Below are 19,354 nucleotides of genomic sequence, written 5' to 3'. Positions count from 1 at the left end.
CAGTCCCAAGGAGGTAGCTCTCCCCCTAGGGAGATGCGGCCCCCTAAGGGGCTGCTCCCAGGGCATAGGGAGATGCGGCCTTCAAGGGGCTGCTCTCCCCCGAGGTAGATGCGGCCCCATAGGGCTACACTCCCCTAGGGAAATGCATCCCCCTACCCTAAAAAAAATCTTTAAATTACCTTTGAACAGGAAGCCTTTAGATTCATCCAAACACTCTTAGGCTAAATTAGAAGGCTAGGGGTATTTGTCGATGCCAAATTTACACCGAAGTTTAAAATACGTATAACGTAGAAAGCTTTAAGAAAATGATGACACCAAATTTACGTGGTTCGACAACTTGCTTATGTCCACGGAGTCTGATCTTTTATTAGAGTTGAGTGTCAATGATCTCCTTATAAATATGGAAACGATATGTATTTATAGGCCTTGAGGGTTTGTCAGTTGATGCAGTTATGTCAGTTCCTAAGACAATTTAACCGCCTCTGGTAACCTCTTGTTGTAACTGCTCCTGCCTAATTATAACCGTCGGATAAACTGCTTCTGGATAAAACTCTTTTGTCTGGGAGCTGTCATTCTTCTAGAACCGTACTGACATACATACGGAGTGTGTAGTAATTTACTCCACAAATACCCCCAGCCTTTTATTTACCTAAATAATTTTAGGATAAATTTAAAGACTTTTCATGTTTATCAACAAGTAGTCTCCTAGTTGGACTAGGAGTCTTGGCATCCTTTATAAATAGCTACACTTTGTAAAGATTTTTACAACAGGAGGTTACCAGAGGTGGTTAAATTATCTTAGGAACTGACATAACTGCATCAACTGACAAACCCCCAAGGCCAATAAATACATATCATTCCCACATTTGTAAGGGGATATTGGACACTCATTTCTTCAATAAAAGATCAGACCTCCTTGGACTAAGCAAGTTGCCGAACCACGTATATCTTTGTGTTCTTGTATTACTTTATACATTCTTTCTTTCTACTTTACTTTTTTCTCTCGATGTAGAAAATTGCATCGATAGAAGTCTATTTATTAAAAAAGTAGCAGTGTTAAATGGTTCAACTAAAAGATTCTATGACAAGGAATTGTGAAAGAGCATTGTCGACCATTCTTGATTGCTTAGGTGTATAAGGACATGATAGATGATGAATAGTTTCTTGTGATTTGAAATATAATTCTAATTTATTGTTAACAAATCCACCTCATCAATCAGAATGGAAAATCTTGATTTTTTTGTTAACTTGACGATCAACATATTTTTCAAAGTCAATGTAAGCATCAACAAAATCAACCTTTGTTTTGAGAGGAATAAGCCAGGTATATCTTGAATAATCTTCAAGTAAGCATGCATAGTATCTAAAATTTTTCAGAGATAGTATAGGAGCGGGTCCCCATAAATCACAATATATTTTGTAAAAAATATCCGTACTTGAATGTTCAAAATGAGCGAAATATAACTTACTAAGCTTTCCTAACTAACAACTATCAACAAAAAATTATGATTTATTTGAGCCTAAAGCCTAAAACATTAATGAATCCTCTATTCTTAAGCAAAATAAAGTACCCACATGGGGATGACCAACGTTTGGTGCCATACTTTGGTCGTCCCTACTTTAAATCGGTGTGGAAATATGCCTCCAATGGATTGGAAAGAACATAAAAGTCACCCTTGTGCATTTCTGTGGTCACCTATTGACCTATTTTTCGTTGCTTAACGTAAAATCCAACATCAAAAAACTCAAAATTCAAAGGTTATTGATCAATAAATTTTCTTAACCAAAGGCATCTGATAATCTTAAGGCCATATTTTTTTCATGCAAGTGTCACCTATTCCTTTGATAACCAAAGGTGAACCATTTCCTACTAAAACAGAATCAGAGCCAAAGTATTGATGCAAGTTTTGAAGCAAATCCATATTACCTATCATGTGATTTGTTGTACTGGTGTCTGTGGTCCATTTAATTTTTGAAACCATCTAGTCCAAGGTTAGAGCAATAAAAGCTTGTGAAAGTTCATCAATCTGATGTTGTTCAACTAATTGGAGCCACCAGAAAATTTTGGCAATGTGATCGATTTCTTTACAGTGGGTGCAAACTACATTGAGATACAGTTCTCTTTCAGCAGGTTCATTCGCCAACATCCTGGAGGTAGAGGCTTGCGTGGTCCATCGTTATAATTTTGATCACACGCTCCTTGTGGCCTACAGATAGAGTTTTAATCATGGCTTTGCGAGCTATATTGCGGATGAATTGGCTAGCCTCCATGGACTTGAAACCCACGTCCATCAGTTGTGAATTGAGTAGAGTTGCTTCTACTTCGAGTAAAGTTACTAGCTCCATATGAAGCTCGACCTCCTTAAAATTACCTTGTTTTCAGGTACTAGAGAGTACTAGAGAGTTCAATTGGTCATGACATTGTAGCTGTGAAACAAGCTCCAAATAAGTTGGATGTTGCTGCCTCATCATGGTGGTGACAAATTGCTTGTAGTTTGGTCTGAAGCTTGTTATTGTTTGGAAAAAGCTTTCCAATTGTTGTCACGATGTCACATACCAATTTAAAGATTCAAAAATTCTTTGCGGTTGCTGTATTATCATCCTCACGAAGGCATGACAACTGGTGTCATAACAAAAATTCTCTCTCCTGAGAGTCTTGGGCATAAGAATTATTTTAGGGAAGTTCACGCAGAACGGGCAGTTTTCTGTCCAAGTACCAATCCAAAGATGAGGGTAACAATAAGCCATGCTCGAAGAGTGCGATTCCATGTACTGATTTTTTGTGACTATTAGAAAGGATAATTATACAATCAAGGATTATCTTCAAAGGGCCACCAACGATATGAGAAGCAAAACACAAAATTACTTTCAAAGAATTGGGACACCGATGGGGTGTCAGCGAAAAATTCTTCGATGATTGAGTTAGTAAAAATTAACTTGAAAATAATGATAGCAAAAAATATGAGTATAGATAAAAAATAAATGTATATAAATAAGATATTAATCAAACGTTGGTTTAGACGCTAAAACTCGAGTAATACTCAAAATGTTGCTTAGCAAGAGAAAAGAAGAATAAGATGATCCTCTCAAAGAGTTCTTGGCCATCCTTTTGTAGCGTTTTCTAGGGACGCGTGTCTATAGATCCACGGAGGATACTTGTCCCAAGTTTTTGTTAGAAAAAGTGAACCAATTTTGGCAGGCAGATCTGACCATATAAAGGCAGGTTTTGTGTGGCCATATAAACTGCATTTTCAAGCGCAAGGATCACATTGCTCGCATTTTGATGCTAAGTAGCATGCGTAATGATCTAATGCTACGTTTTGAGAAGCATAGGACGGCTAAAGCAATGTGGGATGCTGTGAAGCTGCAGCTTGGCGGTACTACTACCACTAGATTGCGCCATCTCACCCTCAACTTTGAAAGGTTTGTGAAGCACCCTCATACAACTATGAAGCAGCATCTGACCTTAATGGTTAACATGATTAGCGAGTTGGCGGAGGCTGGGCACGTGTTGACAAATAAGCAACAGGTGCAAGCTGTGATTCGATCTTTGCCACCCTCGTGGGAAGATATGAGGGTAAATCTCACTCATAATGAAGGTATTGTCACTTTTGATGATGTTTCTAGACATGTGGAGCTGAAAGAGGACCGTCTTATAGGTGATAAGCCCAACTCTGAGGTAAATGTGGCCCAGTCCAATAAATGCAAAGGAGGATATAAGGGTAAGGGTAAGGGCCCAAAGAAAGCAAAATATGATGCAAAAGGCCCAAAGTACCAAAATCGCAAACGTGGCAAGCGTGGTGGAAAGAAGAAAGACAAGACATAAATGGCTTGTTTTAAATGTGACAAGCTGGGTCACTTCGCTCGTGAATGTCCCGAAGCGAAGGTGAGTAAAGACTATTCTATTCTTTCTCAATTATATGTGACTAGTAGTTTGATGTTGGTTGAAACTGTTCATCATTGGACTGTAGACTCAGCAGCAACAGACCACATAGCTCGGGATAGATCGGCCTTTGTAGATTATCGTCGCATTCCGAAGGGGAGCCGTAGGATTTACATGGGAAACGACACTTATGCTGAAGTGTTGGGGATTGGTACTTGCAAATTGGATCTGCAAGGAGGACGCACCCTTTACATCCATGATGCTTATATGCCCCTGAAGTTAGGCGGAATCTACTATCTATTTTAGTTCTTCTAAATTTGGGTTTTCGTTTTGAATTCAAAGTTGGTTGTGTTAAGTTTTTCCTGGACAAAGTATTTTATGGTTCTGATTTTTTGCTTGATGGTTTAATGGTTTTGGATACCGTTAATAATGTGAATAATAATTCTGCATCTTTTGTTGATACGTCTACTAGTGTTTCGGATAATAGTATGTTATGGCATACTTGATAAGGACACATTGGGCAAGATAGACTTAATCGTCTAGCTAAAGAAGGCCTATTAGGCCCATTAGCCAAATGTGAACTGCCCACATGTGAAAATTGTTTACCTGGAAAGGCAAGAAGATTGCCATTTGGAAAAGCAAAAAGAGCCACTTTTCCTCTGCAATTAATTCATTCTGATATCTGTGGCCCAATGAATGTGAGAGCAAGACATGGTGCTTCATATTTCATTACATTTATAGATGACTACACACGATATGGTTATGTTTATTTGATCTCCCATAAATCTGAGGCATTGGAATGCTTCACTAAATATATGAATATGGTAGAGAATCAATTAAACAAAAGCATAAAGGCACTAAGGACCGATCGTGGAGGTGAGTATTTATCAGAATAATTCAAGGAATTGTGTGATAAAAAGGGTATAGCTAGACAGCTAACTGTTCCATATACACCGTAACAAAATGGTGTTGCGGAAAGGAGAAATAGAACCCTTATTGGGGAGATGCATTGTTAACTGCGGCCTATGTACTTAACCGTGTGCCATTGAAGTCTGTCAAGACAACACCTTATGAATTATGGATAGGAGAAAAGCCCAAATTAAGGCATTTGCGTCCATGGGGTGCTACTGCCTACATTCATACGCCCACTTCAAAATTTGGAAAGCTGGGAGCCCGAGGAAAGAAATATATCTTCATAAGGTACTGTGAATATTCCAAGGGTTATGTTTTCATTGGAGAAGACAATGATGGTAGGGTGACAGAAATTGAGTCACGAGATGTCACATTCCTAGAAAATAAATTCCCTACCCAAGGGGAGGTTGAAAAGGATTTTCAGTTCTATGAAACTGAAAATACCAACAATGGCGCAAGTAGTTGCCCAATTGAGGAAAATGAGGAAATACCTCAACCTCTTGGAAACAGTAGGAGCGACTTTGTACCTGAAAATGTTCAGGCGGAGCATCATCGGGATAAATCTCAACCTCGAAGGACTATGCGTGAACCTGTCCCTCGTCATCGATTTGAGATTGAAGGGAAGGCATTCATGATAGCTCCACTATATACCGAAGATGAGCCAAAGTTAGTTTAAGACGCTCTCTCTAGTGCTAGATCTAAGGAATGGATGGATGCAATGAAAGAGGAGATGGAGTCAATGGAACAAAATCATGTCTGGGACTTGGTTAGTCTTCCACCGAACCGAAAAACTATTGGGAATAAATGGATTCTCAAAATCAAACGTAAATCTGATAGGACCATATATCGATATAAGGCTAGATTAGTAGCCAAGGGTTACAATCAAAAGGAGGGAATTGACTATGAAGAGAAATTCTCACCAGTTGTGAGGATTGCTTCAATTCGCGTTATCCTGGCAATTGTCGCACATATGGATTTGGACTTGATCCAAATGGATGTAAAAACTACATTTTTAAATGGAGAACTAGATGAGGAGATCTATATGGATCAATCCTTTGGTTTTGAGGTCAAGGGTCAAGAGCGTAAGTTTTGCAAGCTCAAAAGATCCATTTATGGCCTGAAACAAGCATCCAGGCAATGGAATCTCAAATTTCATCAAGCCATCTTAAAAGAGGGATTCACAATGATGGAAGAAGATCATTGTGTATATATTAAGACATCCAAGAATGGCATGGTCATTCTATCCTTGTATGTGGATGATATTTTATTGGCTGGGAATGACAAAGAGTTGATTACAACCACCAAAGGTTGGTTGGCTTCAAATTTTGAGATGAAAGATATGGGTGAAGCCAGTTATGTGTTAGGCGTAAAAATCATTAGGGATCGTTCGACAAAGTTTTTTGGTTTTATCCCAAGAGACTTACATCAAAAAGGTGTTAGAGCGATTCAATATGCATAATTGCAAACCCATTGACACTCCTTGTGAGAAAAATGTGAGCCTTAGTCGAAATATGGAGCCCAAGACTCCGGAAGAGAAAGAAAGAATGTCCAGGGTACCATATGCAAGTGCTGTTGGTAGTCTTATGTATGCAATGATGTGTACTAGACCAGATATAAGCTCTGCTGTTGGGCTAGTAACTCGATTTCAATCGAATCCAGGGCCTGAACACTGGAAAGCAGTCAAGAGGATATTAAGGTACTTGAAAGGAACGATGAACTATATGCTAGTTTATCAAGGAAAGGATTTGCGGTTGTTTGGATATTGTGATGTTGACTGGGGAGGAGATGTAGACGAACGCAAATCCACATCAGGATATGCTTTTATACTTAATGTAGGAGCTATCTAATGGAGTAGTAAGAAGCAAACTTGTAATGCCTTGTCAACAATGGAGGTTGAGTACATTGCTTGTTGCTCAGCAGTCCAAGAAGCAGTTTGGCTAAGAAGATTTCTACAGCATTTGTCAGTTGTAAAGTCTGCATCAGAACCTGTCAAAATTTGGTGTGACAATATGGCTGCACTGGCATATGCTAAAGATCCTAAGTACCATGGAAAGACCAAACACATTCAAATAAAATGTCACTACGTCAGAGAAGTTGATTGCACAAAATGAGGTGGTCCTAAAACACATCTCTACCAGTCAGATGGTAGCTGATCCACTGACTAAACCTATATCTAGGGACTCTTTTTTGTCACATGTAAAGTCCCTAGGATTAAGTAGGATGTGATTATTTGTTTTAGTGGTCCATTATTATACAGACTCATGTGTATGATTAATTTTATGCTGAGAATGTTATTCACTTTATCACTTGATGAATTTTGTGAAAAGATAAGTACAATATTGTCAATATGTCAATAGGCAAGATTGGCTCACTCACATGAGCAATCACCTTTTTCGCAGTGGGAGCGAGTAAAGATGAGATAAATTTGAATATTGACACTGGAAGCGATTGGTGCGCTATAGAGTGGTCAAGATTCAAATATAGATCGCCTTAGTAAATGCTAAAATGAGATTTTTTTTAAAAGAAATCGACATGATATATCCACAATATATCGTGAGCCTATAAAGAAAGCCAAGTATGAAATTCTTTTGGCGCTGGTAATAGCGAGCGAAGTTTGTAATTTCAATTTGGGCGCCAAAGGAAATAGGTGACTAAATTAATACTTGTGTGGTGTAATTTGAGAGTAGACATATACTCTTAATTCATGAACGAATGAGAGAAACTCTGCCATAGCATGCATTTCATACTGCATGTGCTAGTGACCAATTGGAAGGTGAGTGAATTAATCTCTGCTTCCTCATCATGTGAGTTCCAAGATTTCTTATTTTAAAAAGGAAATGTACATTCGTACCCTTAGTTGACTTCAGACTATGTCATAAAGTTATGAAATAGTGATCGCTACTTTAACATGTATCTAATGGTCATGTGATGATGCTACCTAATGGATCATAGTTAGGAAAGCGAGCTATATATATTCACATCCAATTGATATGAGTGCTCAAGGAAAAACTGTAGTTGATTACACTAAGTTGCTTGTATTCACTGGTGCCAGGCAATGATGTCTAATAGGACATAAAAAGGTTAGCAAGCAATATAAGATCTTCTCTCTTGATTAGACCCAAGCCCATAATGGGTGAGTGGGAGTATGTTGGAGATATGGGAATCATAAATGGGCTACGCCCAAATAAATGGCTCAATATATGGAGCACCCAATATGGGTATGTAATTTGATTAAGCCCATAAGGTTGTTATTTATGATAAGGCTCAAATCTCCTAATTGGATTTGAATTGAGCTTATCAGTAAATAACAACTTAATACTATTTCAAATATTAAATAGAATCCAAATGCCAATTAAACTCTATCCTTAAAGGTCTCTATATTAGGACTGTTTGAGAGTTTTTGATGTACGCTTCTAAGAAGCACGTTAGCTAAAGAATTGGATACTTCCAATTCTTGAAATAGAGAGAACAAACACTTGTGAGAAGAGTGTTTATCAAGCTAACCTGTTTTATTGTTTAGGGTATTTGTGCTGTGAAATCGGTGACCGATCGAGTATTGAATCACCACAACCTGAAAGTTCTTCACAATTCACGCTACAAGAGGTATGTAAATTCCACTGCGTACTTAAGCTGTGATTTTTTACAGAGACAACAGAATTTAGGAAGAACTGTTGGTTTTAAAAGGTGTTTGTTGTATGGATAAGCATGACATCGCTTTTCTAAGTTTCTTCTCATGTGAAAAGGGAAGATATGACTGATAAGTTAATGTTGGGAGTATATGCCTCGCATTCTATCCGAAGATACAGGACACCACTTTAGCTCTGATATTCTACAAATACCTTTGTTCGACATTTGGGTGTCATTGAAAAGCAGGCGATGCTTATATCTCTCATCTTCCCGAAGTCGAAGCAAATAGAAGTTATGTTCGGTGAATGCATCTCCCGTTTCAATCATAATTGATCTCTTCTCCAATCTTCAACTTATGGCCTCTAAGCTTCTAATTGTTCCTCATTTTGGTTTTGAGAACAGATTGGGGGTTCTTGTGTTTCAGATCTTTGAAACTGATAATGGAATCCCTTGAGAGGTAAGGATAAATGTTTATGTGAAATTGATTTGGTGATGGGTTCTTCAGATTGTAGCTAGAAAACGAAAGAACCAATACTCGTGGAAGGGATTTTAAGCCATTACTACAATATTTTTCATGATGGGAATGATCGAGACAGGCACTGGGTTGTTATGGATGCTGATCTTTATCATTATTAAAGGGGTCTTCGTCCTGCTCAGGTTTTTACAGTACAATATGCTATGACTTGTTCTCTGATTTCGCTCATTCCAACATTTCAACTCAATAAGCCTTGGATGCAAAACTGCTTTTTCCCCCTACGAAGGTGAGTGACAATATCTATACCACTATTGCATAGGTTTATTTGTTTAAATTCTTTATATTTTATATTTCATAATGACCAATTGGCTTTAAAAATGTTGTGTTATCAATTCTTCTACGCAAATAATGACGAGAAAAAAAGGTTCAAGCTATCCATGGGAGAGATCGAACATAAAGATAGAAGATATGGGTTGATGAGGCTTGAATGGTACAATAATTACCATAAAATTCCTTCATCAAGGAAGCTGCAGACAAGGTTTTGTCTCTCTCTTTAAAAAATAATTGCGCTTATTTTTACAGAGTGGCGGAAACTATATACAATGTTTTAGTTTACGGTTTTTTTGTTGTTTGTAGGAATTTAAGTGGATGGACAAGGGTGGCAACTATTTTTAGTTCTTTCACAATATGCTACAAGAAAGGGTCGATTTTGTGACAGAATATTTTCCTTCACTAAATTTATGATTAGCGACGGATTTTAGTCAAAGTTCTGTCCCAAAAGTCAACTTAGTAGCTGACCAGATCTATGACGGAATTATTAACAGAAATTTCCGTGGCGAATATATTCCGTCACTAATTTCGTGACAAAATTAAGCGCCAAATCCTGTCAAATTTTGTGACGGATTTTTGTCATGGATTAGTGATGGAATTCATTCCGTCACAAATTTAGCCATGGACTATATTATCCGTCACGAAATTAGCGACGGAGTGACTTTTCTTCACTAAATTAGGGACGGACAAAATTTCATCATTAAACATCTATACTTGCTCAAAGCTTTTTGTCAAAGATGATATTATTTAGCGACTTTCGTCGCTAATTTCTTTTCGTTACTAAATTGTATTTTCTCTTATAGGAGCCTGGTGCAGGTACGGATGTGTAGTGACAGAATAGCTTTTCCGTCACTAAATTAGGGACGTAATAGTTTTTCAGTCACTAAATCTCGTTTACCAATAGGCCTGCCAAACTTTATGTCAACTTATGGTAGGTTTTATATCATTGAAAATAGCGACGGAATTCCACTTTCGTCGCTAATTTGAATAACCATGGACACATTTCGTGGCTATTTCTGTGACTAATCTTTAACAAAAGGGGATCCGTGTAACCCCCCTTCTTCCTCACTCACTCTTTCTAAATTTTCTTCTTGTGATTCCTCACTCACTCTTTCTGCATTCGAAGCAATTTTTAGTTTTGAAGATCTTTATTCGGTTGAGCTAGCTTCTTTGCTCATCTCCTATAAAAAAAGGAGGAGGTTTCTGAACTCGCTCATCTCCTATTCTTCTTCTTCTCGAATCTCCTCTCAGCTTATGTGACTCTTTTTTCTCTGATTCTCGTTATGAAATGTATACATTTCTTAAACTCAAATTTGGATGTTGATAGGTGACCTATTCTCTTTTCTATTGAAGTTTGAGTCCTTCCAAATATAAATAAATATTAAATTAATTTAGCGACATAAAATAATAATATTTTATTTTCGTCCCAAAAAAGGAAATTCGTAAATTATTTTAAAAATAATATACTAATGTAGTGACGGAATATTCCGTGACAAATTCTCCGTAGAATATTTCGTCGCTAAAAATTACTTTTTTAATTTAAGACGGAATATTCATTCACAAATTCCATAGTAAAATTTTTCGTCACAAAACTTCCGTCGTTATATTCCGTCACAAATTTTTGAGACGAGGGTTTTTGTGACGTAATATTTTCAGGTAAAGATTGGATTCATTTACATCGAAGCTCACTGGAATATGACGTTAGTTTAAAAAAGTTTCTAAATGATGCATTTGCATGTCTTGGGATAGTTGATAAGATCAAATGTCCATGTCGTAACTCGTAAGTGTAACAATGGGCATGAACTTACTCGGAAAATGGTAGAACTATACTTGTTAATATTTAGTTTTGAGACTACATATATCAATCGGACATTTCATGGAAAGGAATGTTTTTCATACTCTGGCGAGGAGGAAGATGAATTAGATGATTATGTGATTGATACCTATAGAATGATATATGATTTGCAAATAGGAGAGTGCAATACAGACATGAAACACGAATTGCATGTGATTGTAACTGAAGATCCTAATAAAGATGTTGATAAATTGTGTTGTCAAAAAATGTTGAAGAGGTATTGTTTAAAGGAACAAATGCTTGAAACTTTTTATGAAGCTCAAAAGATGATTCGAGATCTTGGTTTTGACTATGATAAGATTGGTGCTTTTGTGAATGATTGCATATCGGAAGGAATATGCTAATTTTCATAAGTGCCCAATATGTGATGAACATAGGTAGATGCAAAGTAAAGTGATGAGGATGTGGGTAGTATATGCAAGAGGAAGAAAATTTCTAAAAAGACTTTGCGGTACTTTTTTATAACTCCTAGACTACAAAGGCTATATATATCGGAAAAATTAGCTGTTGCCATGCGATGGCATGATAAAAAGCATGTAATTAATGGTGTTTTGAGGCATCTAATTGATTCTAAAACAAGAAATCGTTTGATGAGAAACACCCTACATTTTCCTACAATCCTTGCAATGTTAGGCTTGGATTAGCAACCAATGGATTCAATGTAAGTAATAATTTAAAACCAAAGGTTGTCAAATAATTGAACAACTTGATAATCTAGTATCTAGAACTATCATGGTTTTCACAATTCTCAAACAATTATCAAGTACTTGAATCCATTATCGACATCTTCACGAGATCCAAGTCTTGAACAAAGATGTAGGAAACTATTTCCCTCTCATAGCCCTCTTTAATTTGCACGTTCAATGTTATGTTAATTGGAGATCTTAGCGTATCATTTTATGGGTAGAGAGAGGATGGTTTCCTTATTCAACTTCATCTCAACTTACCCATCATAGTAAGAGTCACGTAGGAAACCACTTCTCTATTAACCAACTAGACGTAAAAGAAAATGTAACATATCTCATTAAACCTCCAACTGATCACACATTCTTATCATGTGGGTTACAAATAGATTAATTTAATATTTAATCTTACATTCTCCCACTTGACACATATGATCAATTGATGTTAAGGTTTAATAAGTAGCATTAGGCGCCATAATACATATTCAATCTAATTTTATGTTGTTCATCATAATACTATAATTAAACAACCACTAATGTGAGTCATGGCAATGATAATGAAAGTGTACCAGGTACTTCCTACACTCGTTTAGATCTTCAAGATCTATGTATAATGAAAGAACTACATCCAAGAAGAGCCGATGATAAATATATCCTAATAGTGCACTGCTTGTAATAACGTATTACAATCTCAATTAATCTAGGAGAACCAATATTGACATTGGAGAGTACTTTTGTAGTGTGATTGGTTTGTTAGGAGTAAAAATGGAGTCTTAGTATTAGACATGAATATTATTATTATTGTTGCATGCTTGTAGTATTGCATGCTTGTAGTACATGCATTCTTTTTTTAAAATAATGCTTTGAGTTATGATAAAGCTATGCTAAAATCACGTGACATATGTATTCTCTTCATTACCCCATAGACACACAAAACTACAACACCAAATTTTCAGGTAAATCTTGTATGTATACCTCATTGGACATCTACCTCTCCAATTACAAACTACTTGTTTTCCTTTTAATATACAAATCAGTTCTTCTTGATTGATATTATCACATGATACTTGGCACAAAATGTGCAATATATGGTTTTGTCATTTGTCAAAGAGACTCAATAATAGATGAAGGGCCTGATGGACCAGAAGTATTATGGAGAGTGACTCATCAAAGGCATAATGGTACGTGGGGTCGAAGAATGTACATGTAAAGAACCCTTTTACATTTATTAATACTTTAATACGCCGATGTTATTTAAATAATGTTATTAACATTATTACATGACAACTTATAGGAATAAATGGTTTCTTTGCTCAATCAGACACAACCTACACTTGATGGTTACGGTGTAGTGGAACTAACTCCAAAAGAGGTATTTACACGTGTATTAGCTCAACCAAAATGGCTACTCAAGAGCACAAGGAACAACTTATCCAAGAAAATCGAGAAATGACAAGAAGATGATTAAGAAGGAGATGATTTTGATGTTGTGGTGAAAAGCTGGATATGTAAGTTAAATTTATGTTTTTGAATTAAGATGTCTTTCATTATATATATATATATATATTATGATTGTGCATTATTTGAACTTTTGTTATATGCTTGATTTATGATACTGTTACAAGATCAATGCATAATACATATATGGTATTATAAATAGAAAATTAATATTTTTTAAAAAATAATTAAGTTTGTGATGACTGGACTTGTCATGAGGGGTTGTGCTATAGTCGTGATTAAGTAAGATAATAATTTTTGGTCATTGCAACTATGGTTGGTGTTGGTCCATCAATTTTGAAATGATTAACAAGATCTTCGTTTTCTGCCAAAGTCAAAGCTTGTCCCCTCTAAATAGAATAATTGGTAGAGTCCAAATGTTAAGTGATAAAGTTCCTAATGTTGAGAGTGTCTAGGGCCGTGTTTCAAATTTGTTTAGGATTGAGTTTTTTTTTTTTTTTTGAGATCTTTGAATAAAAAAGGATGACTTATTGTTAATGTGGCACTGGTATTTTTTGTGTGGTTTGTGAGTGGGAAAAAGAAGAAGAAAGAAAGTGTTTGTGCTTGTATAGTAATTCTAACGTGGATTGAAACAGAACAAATAACTTTATATATCGTACTTATGTTTTTCTTTCTCAACCTAACTTCAAGCATGTAGTTTATAGAGCAAAGGTGAAGCTAGAGAATAATCTGGGGGGGCCACAACTCACAAGACAATAAGCTATAAAAAATAGAGTTAAGCATGAAGGATTACCTGTAGAAGTTCAATTACAATTACTCCCTATGAGACTTCATAGATTGTAAGCATTGCACGATAACTTATTTTCAATTTAATCAAAAAACATCTTTCTCAATGTATGTAATCAAACAAGCATTGAACCAATCATCTCCAATACGATTGTGTGATCGATTTTTAAGATCTTCATTGTAGAAAATGCTCTCTAAACAATTGCAGCGACTAATGGTAGAGTTAAGGCCAATATGATGAGCATGTAAACAAATGGATAAATCAAATGTCTATTTGTTTCAACCATTTTTGTCACAAGACCAATAATACCCTCAACAACTAAAAACTCTTCACTTGATATTGGGCACATTGATTTCATATTGGGCACATTGATTTCATGTATATAACAAAATGAAGACACTTCTTCTAACAAAAATTTTCATTAGATCTCATCTCTTGTAGCCCCTTTCTAAATATTTTCACTAAGTTTAATGCATTTTCAATAACTTTCTCTTTTCTTTGCAATGCTTGTGACAAATCATTAGTAATTCCCGAAATATTATTCATCAAATGCATAGTGAATACGAAGTCATATGAGTGCATTATCTCCAACAAAACTTTTACATCAACCTTCTGTTCTGAACTTATACCATCATCCATTATGATTTCAATTACATCATGCATAGAAGAAAACATAGCAATCAATCTAATCAACATGTAGTGAGCCCTAGCGAGTTTCACCCGGTTGCTATAAATTAATTTCTTGATTCAATCCTTTGTCATGATAAATATCTCCTTTCTTTAGTGCTTCAAATACTCTATTATATTGCTTAGCTAAGAGAATATCTTTTCTTTTGCAAGATGTTCCAACAGTATTCATGATTTTTGAAGTTATTTCAAAAAGAAACTCCTCTTAAACATATTTTTTACAATAGCAACAAGAGCCAATTGAAGTTGATGAGCGAAGTAATGAACATAAAAAGCACATGGATTCTCTTTTAATATAAATTCTTTCAAACCATCAAATTCACCTCCATATTACTAGCTTCATCATACCCTTCTCCACGCAAGCTTGATAAGCTTAACTTATAGGGAGAAAATAATTTTTAAATAGAAGCCTTGAGTGAGATTGTTGTGGCGTTAGCAACATGCTCAATACCAATGCAATGATCCACTATCATCCCCTTTTTTGTCAACATACCTCAAAGTAACAACCATTTGTTCCTTGGTTGATATATCTTGGGATTCATAAACCAAAAGAGTAATTGGTGCTTCTCCAATATCCTTAATAATAGCATTGGTGACCTCAATAGCAATAGTAATACAAAGATCATTTTGAATATTTGATGAAACCAATTGAGATGTTTTAGGAGCATTTTCAAAAGAGGAAATTTTTGATTTTCTGATTGTGGTCAGCAAGCCAGTGAAATAGCTCTAAGTAGTTTCCTCTATTTGTTGACGATTCAGATTCATCACGACCTCGAAATGATAATCCTTGTCGTAAGAGAAATCGAAAACAATCAATAGTAGCACTCAAGCGAGTTTGATATTCAATTTTGTATTTATTTTCTGTTACTAGTGAATAAAGTTGAAATACTTGCAATAAATTTCTGACTCATGAGATCCGACACTTTCTTTTTGCTTGGTTATGCGAACTATTGTGTTTCTCAAAATGTTGGTCAAACTTCACTTTCTGATCCTCCAGTTTCTAAACCTAGGATTGACAAATACATCACCACCACCTTCATTACTTTTAGCTTTGAAAAGATAACAATAGAGACAATATGTTGAATCTTTTGCTACACTATTCTCCAATCAATCAGAATATTGAGCAAATCAATCTTTATTGAACCTTCTTAATTCATCCATCATGAGGGTTTGTGGAAAATCATGATAGATAGGTTGACAAGGACCATTCTATAAGTATGATTGCCGAACATGGTCTATGTCATTAGCACCATAATCCCATATTGAACGTCATAACCCAGGTCTTTAGGAAGATTTTCATAAACGATCTCCACATGACCTTTCTTTGATGTCATGAATGAAGATGGATCATCCATTATACGTGTTTGGTGACAAATTTATCCTTTGACAAACATATCAATCCTGACAAGTTAAAAATATAGTGCATAAAATTTAACCAAAATGTTTCATCACCTCATTGAATGGAAGATACACAATTATACAAGTTTTAGTGAATTTATTTAAATAAATTTTTTCTTCTCTACTTAAATACTGTGAACTGTAAAGTATAAGTGTCCAAAGACTCAATACCTATAACTACAAAAATACAAAACCCCAAGAAAAAAAAATCGGTGGACTAGTATAACCAAATAAAAACAACTAGACAAGTAGTAGAAAAATAATTTAAAATCTGTGCTTGCCACTACGCCAGTTGTCACTTGGTAACTAAAATTAAACTGTTTGTCAAAAAGTGGTTGATTAGCTTACGGCACAATCAACACAAAATTCTATTAATAATAAAATTATAAAACACAGAAATCAATTTGGTAATTGATTCTCTCTATGCCAACAAAAGATGGATAGATATACAAAAAAAAAACCCATAAATGATAACCCTAACCATAATCAATTGACAAACATGGCATACCACATACCAAAATTTGCAAGGAGAACAAGACATAAGCAAGAGCGTATAGGAAAAAATAAGATTGATCTATTCAGAGATAGATTAGCGACGTGCTCGGTGCTTCCTCCTATTTCAATTTTCAAAGCTCCCTACCGTGCGAAGAATGTAGAAGACTGAAGAGGAGATATTGATTTTGGTTAATTAGCCTTATTCTTGCTAGACAAATCCAATGGTTAGTAATAGTATTTGGGGATCCAAAGGCTAAGAAGTTGTGTGGGACAGATTTAGGAGGTATTTTTTGGAAATTACTAAACACTTAGAGGGGTCTTTCATGTAATTTACTATATACTAAGTCTTATTAAAATGAGGGCTCACTAAACTGACGCTTTGCCCCTGTTACAGAGTTTATATAATCATTGATAGTTGTAGTTACCAAAATTCGTATGGCCCCATTGGGCCACATAATTACGAACCCAAGTCCAGAATGCCCAAATTCACAGGCCCAACGGGCACACTCTAGCCTATGCTGAGGCCCATACAAATCGTTCGAGGCTCTAACCATTAACAACACAGTCACGTGATAGCAAACAGTGACCCTGACGTCACATCTGACACCATATCTGACAATAACGGCTAACGTCCCCTCTTATACTTGCTTTACTGTATTCATGACGTCATTACTTAACAGGAACTTTCTTTCACCTAGCAATGGTGCGACCACAATGAAGGCGCCTGGGTACCTAGGCGTCAATCTGGCCCACGATCATTCCCTCCCAGAGAGCATGATCCAATCCAGCTCACACCAACATCTTTGTATTTGACAGATACGTATCCCCAGGTATGATCATATAATATCAATTCACTTATAGTAGCCCACTAGTACTCTCCATTCTATGATCAACACATGTCAAACTCCCATCTTATCATATGTCTCGACATCCTATCCTGCTTTCATCTATCAAACCTGACAAGTCCGATATACTTGGCTTTCATATGCTTATACCTTGGGTTTTGCCAAAAAGGACACAAGTGGATGACACAACTCCCGAGATCTGTCCTCACCTGCGTATAAATACCCTACTCCCACCTTGGAGAAGGGGATCAAAACATTGAATACTAGACATCAAAACTCTCTAACGCCTCACTTAATATTCAACCATAAACACTCCAACCATCATCGGTCTTCGACCTCCGATCTCCACTGACTTGATCGTCAAAGCCTCTATGACCGACACCCTCAGTAGGTCTGAGACCTTTCCCGATTGTATTTGTTGTGATGTTTGCAGGATTCAAAGGTGCAGACGAGCCTCCACGTAATCAAAGTTGACTCTTCAATGATTGTAGAAAATTGCCCCTACAATTTGGTGCATCAGGTATGGGGCTATTTGCAATCATTTGAACGAAAACCTTACAACAAGCTATAGCCATGGCTAACTCCGGTGAAGTTACAACGAACCAATTAATAGAACTTATGGTATCCATGAAAGAGGAATTAACAAAAAGGAGAGAGGAAATGCAGTAAAATAACACTCGTTTGGCATCTTTAGCTAGTGATAATGTGGCCATATGCAAGGAAGTGCTTCAACTCAAGAACCAAAACCCTTCCCAATTCTAGAATCCAATTGAAGCCCATATCCCACCTATCCAAACTTATGTGGGAGGAGCTGTAGTTAATGCTCAAGAATCAATGCCTCTACGTCGAAGGGCAAAGGACCTGAAACAATCGAGATCCCTCAACAGCCGAGTGGAGGCTCGCAGGTTGATTTCACCAACTGTCCCAGCTATAGACCTTTTCCACTGATACTTTTTCTGCTCTTTTCATGGGAGCTGCAATTAACGCAAAGGTGGCCCGCCAGCTGTTCGAGATAAATGAAAGGATAGACAAGCTTGCGAGCGCCTCTTCTACTCCAAAGAAAATCAGCGTCAACTACTATGCAGGATCACCGTTCACTGATTAAATTTCCTTGACCGAATTGCCGCACAGATTCAACATTCTGAATATGAAACTATACAACGGGACAAATGACCAAGAAGACCATGTGTCTCACTACAGGCTAAAGATGAATGCCACCGCTATCCCCCACGGCCTGAACGAAACTTGCATGTACAAAGGTTTTGGATCAACTTTTAGTAGGCCATTTCTGTCACGCCCCTCTCTCCCAAGGTATACCGAAGTATACCTAAACCCATAAGAACGTGACTGGCAGGGGACCCCATCCCCCGAACCAACCCTTAATCCAATATACCTAAATCAATATATAAAATATATAAAATAGTAACAACTCCTGAAATATAACATGGGCATAGTCTCTCCAGAATACCACATATATACACCTATCGAAAACATCGGAGTATCTATACAACAGCGGAAATAAGAAGACTTATCTACCTGAAATCAGACTGAGTAAATAAGTAAAATATATACAAATACAAATCCAAAATCCTCAAAACTTGCTAAAGAAACAGCTCGAGGCTACACACCAGCTCATACGTCCCGCCGCTGACAAGCATCACCTAAATCCAACTCACCTGAAAGAGAAACAAGAAGAGGGGTGAGCCAAGAAGCTCAGTAGGGCATAGAAAGGGAACACCGATATCAAAAATATTAAGAAATCCAAGAATATGACGCATAATATGCAGCACAATAAATATACAATCATTGGCAATTCAACAAAGTAATATGGTAGCCGATAAGGCTATACAGCACCGTAACCACAAACACCAGTCTCCGGTAATCCATAATCCACCCCTGGACCCACCCTAATCCCCGTA

At 36.5% G+C, this 19,354-nt stretch overlaps 1 protein-coding gene across 1 annotated transcript; it reads left to right on the top strand.

The window, feature by feature from the left end:
* The first annotated feature begins 6,306 nt into the window (after positions 1-6,306).
* On the top strand, positions 6,307-6,642 carry LOC120007312 (secreted RxLR effector protein 161-like). Its single transcript, XM_038857513.1, has one exon. The coding sequence runs from the start codon at positions 6,307-6,309 to the stop codon at positions 6,640-6,642; it is 336 nt and encodes a 111-aa protein (XP_038713441.1).
* The last annotated feature ends 12,712 nt before the right edge of the window (positions 6,643-19,354 follow it).

This window comes from Tripterygium wilfordii, chromosome 10, assembly GCF_013401445.1.
Source record: "Tripterygium wilfordii isolate XIE 37 chromosome 10, ASM1340144v1, whole genome shotgun sequence".
NCBI classification, from domain to species: Eukaryota; Viridiplantae; Streptophyta; class Magnoliopsida; order Celastrales; family Celastraceae; genus Tripterygium; species Tripterygium wilfordii.
The sequence above is the reverse complement of the archived record's forward strand: the minus strand, read 5'-3'. Positions and strand labels throughout refer to the sequence as shown.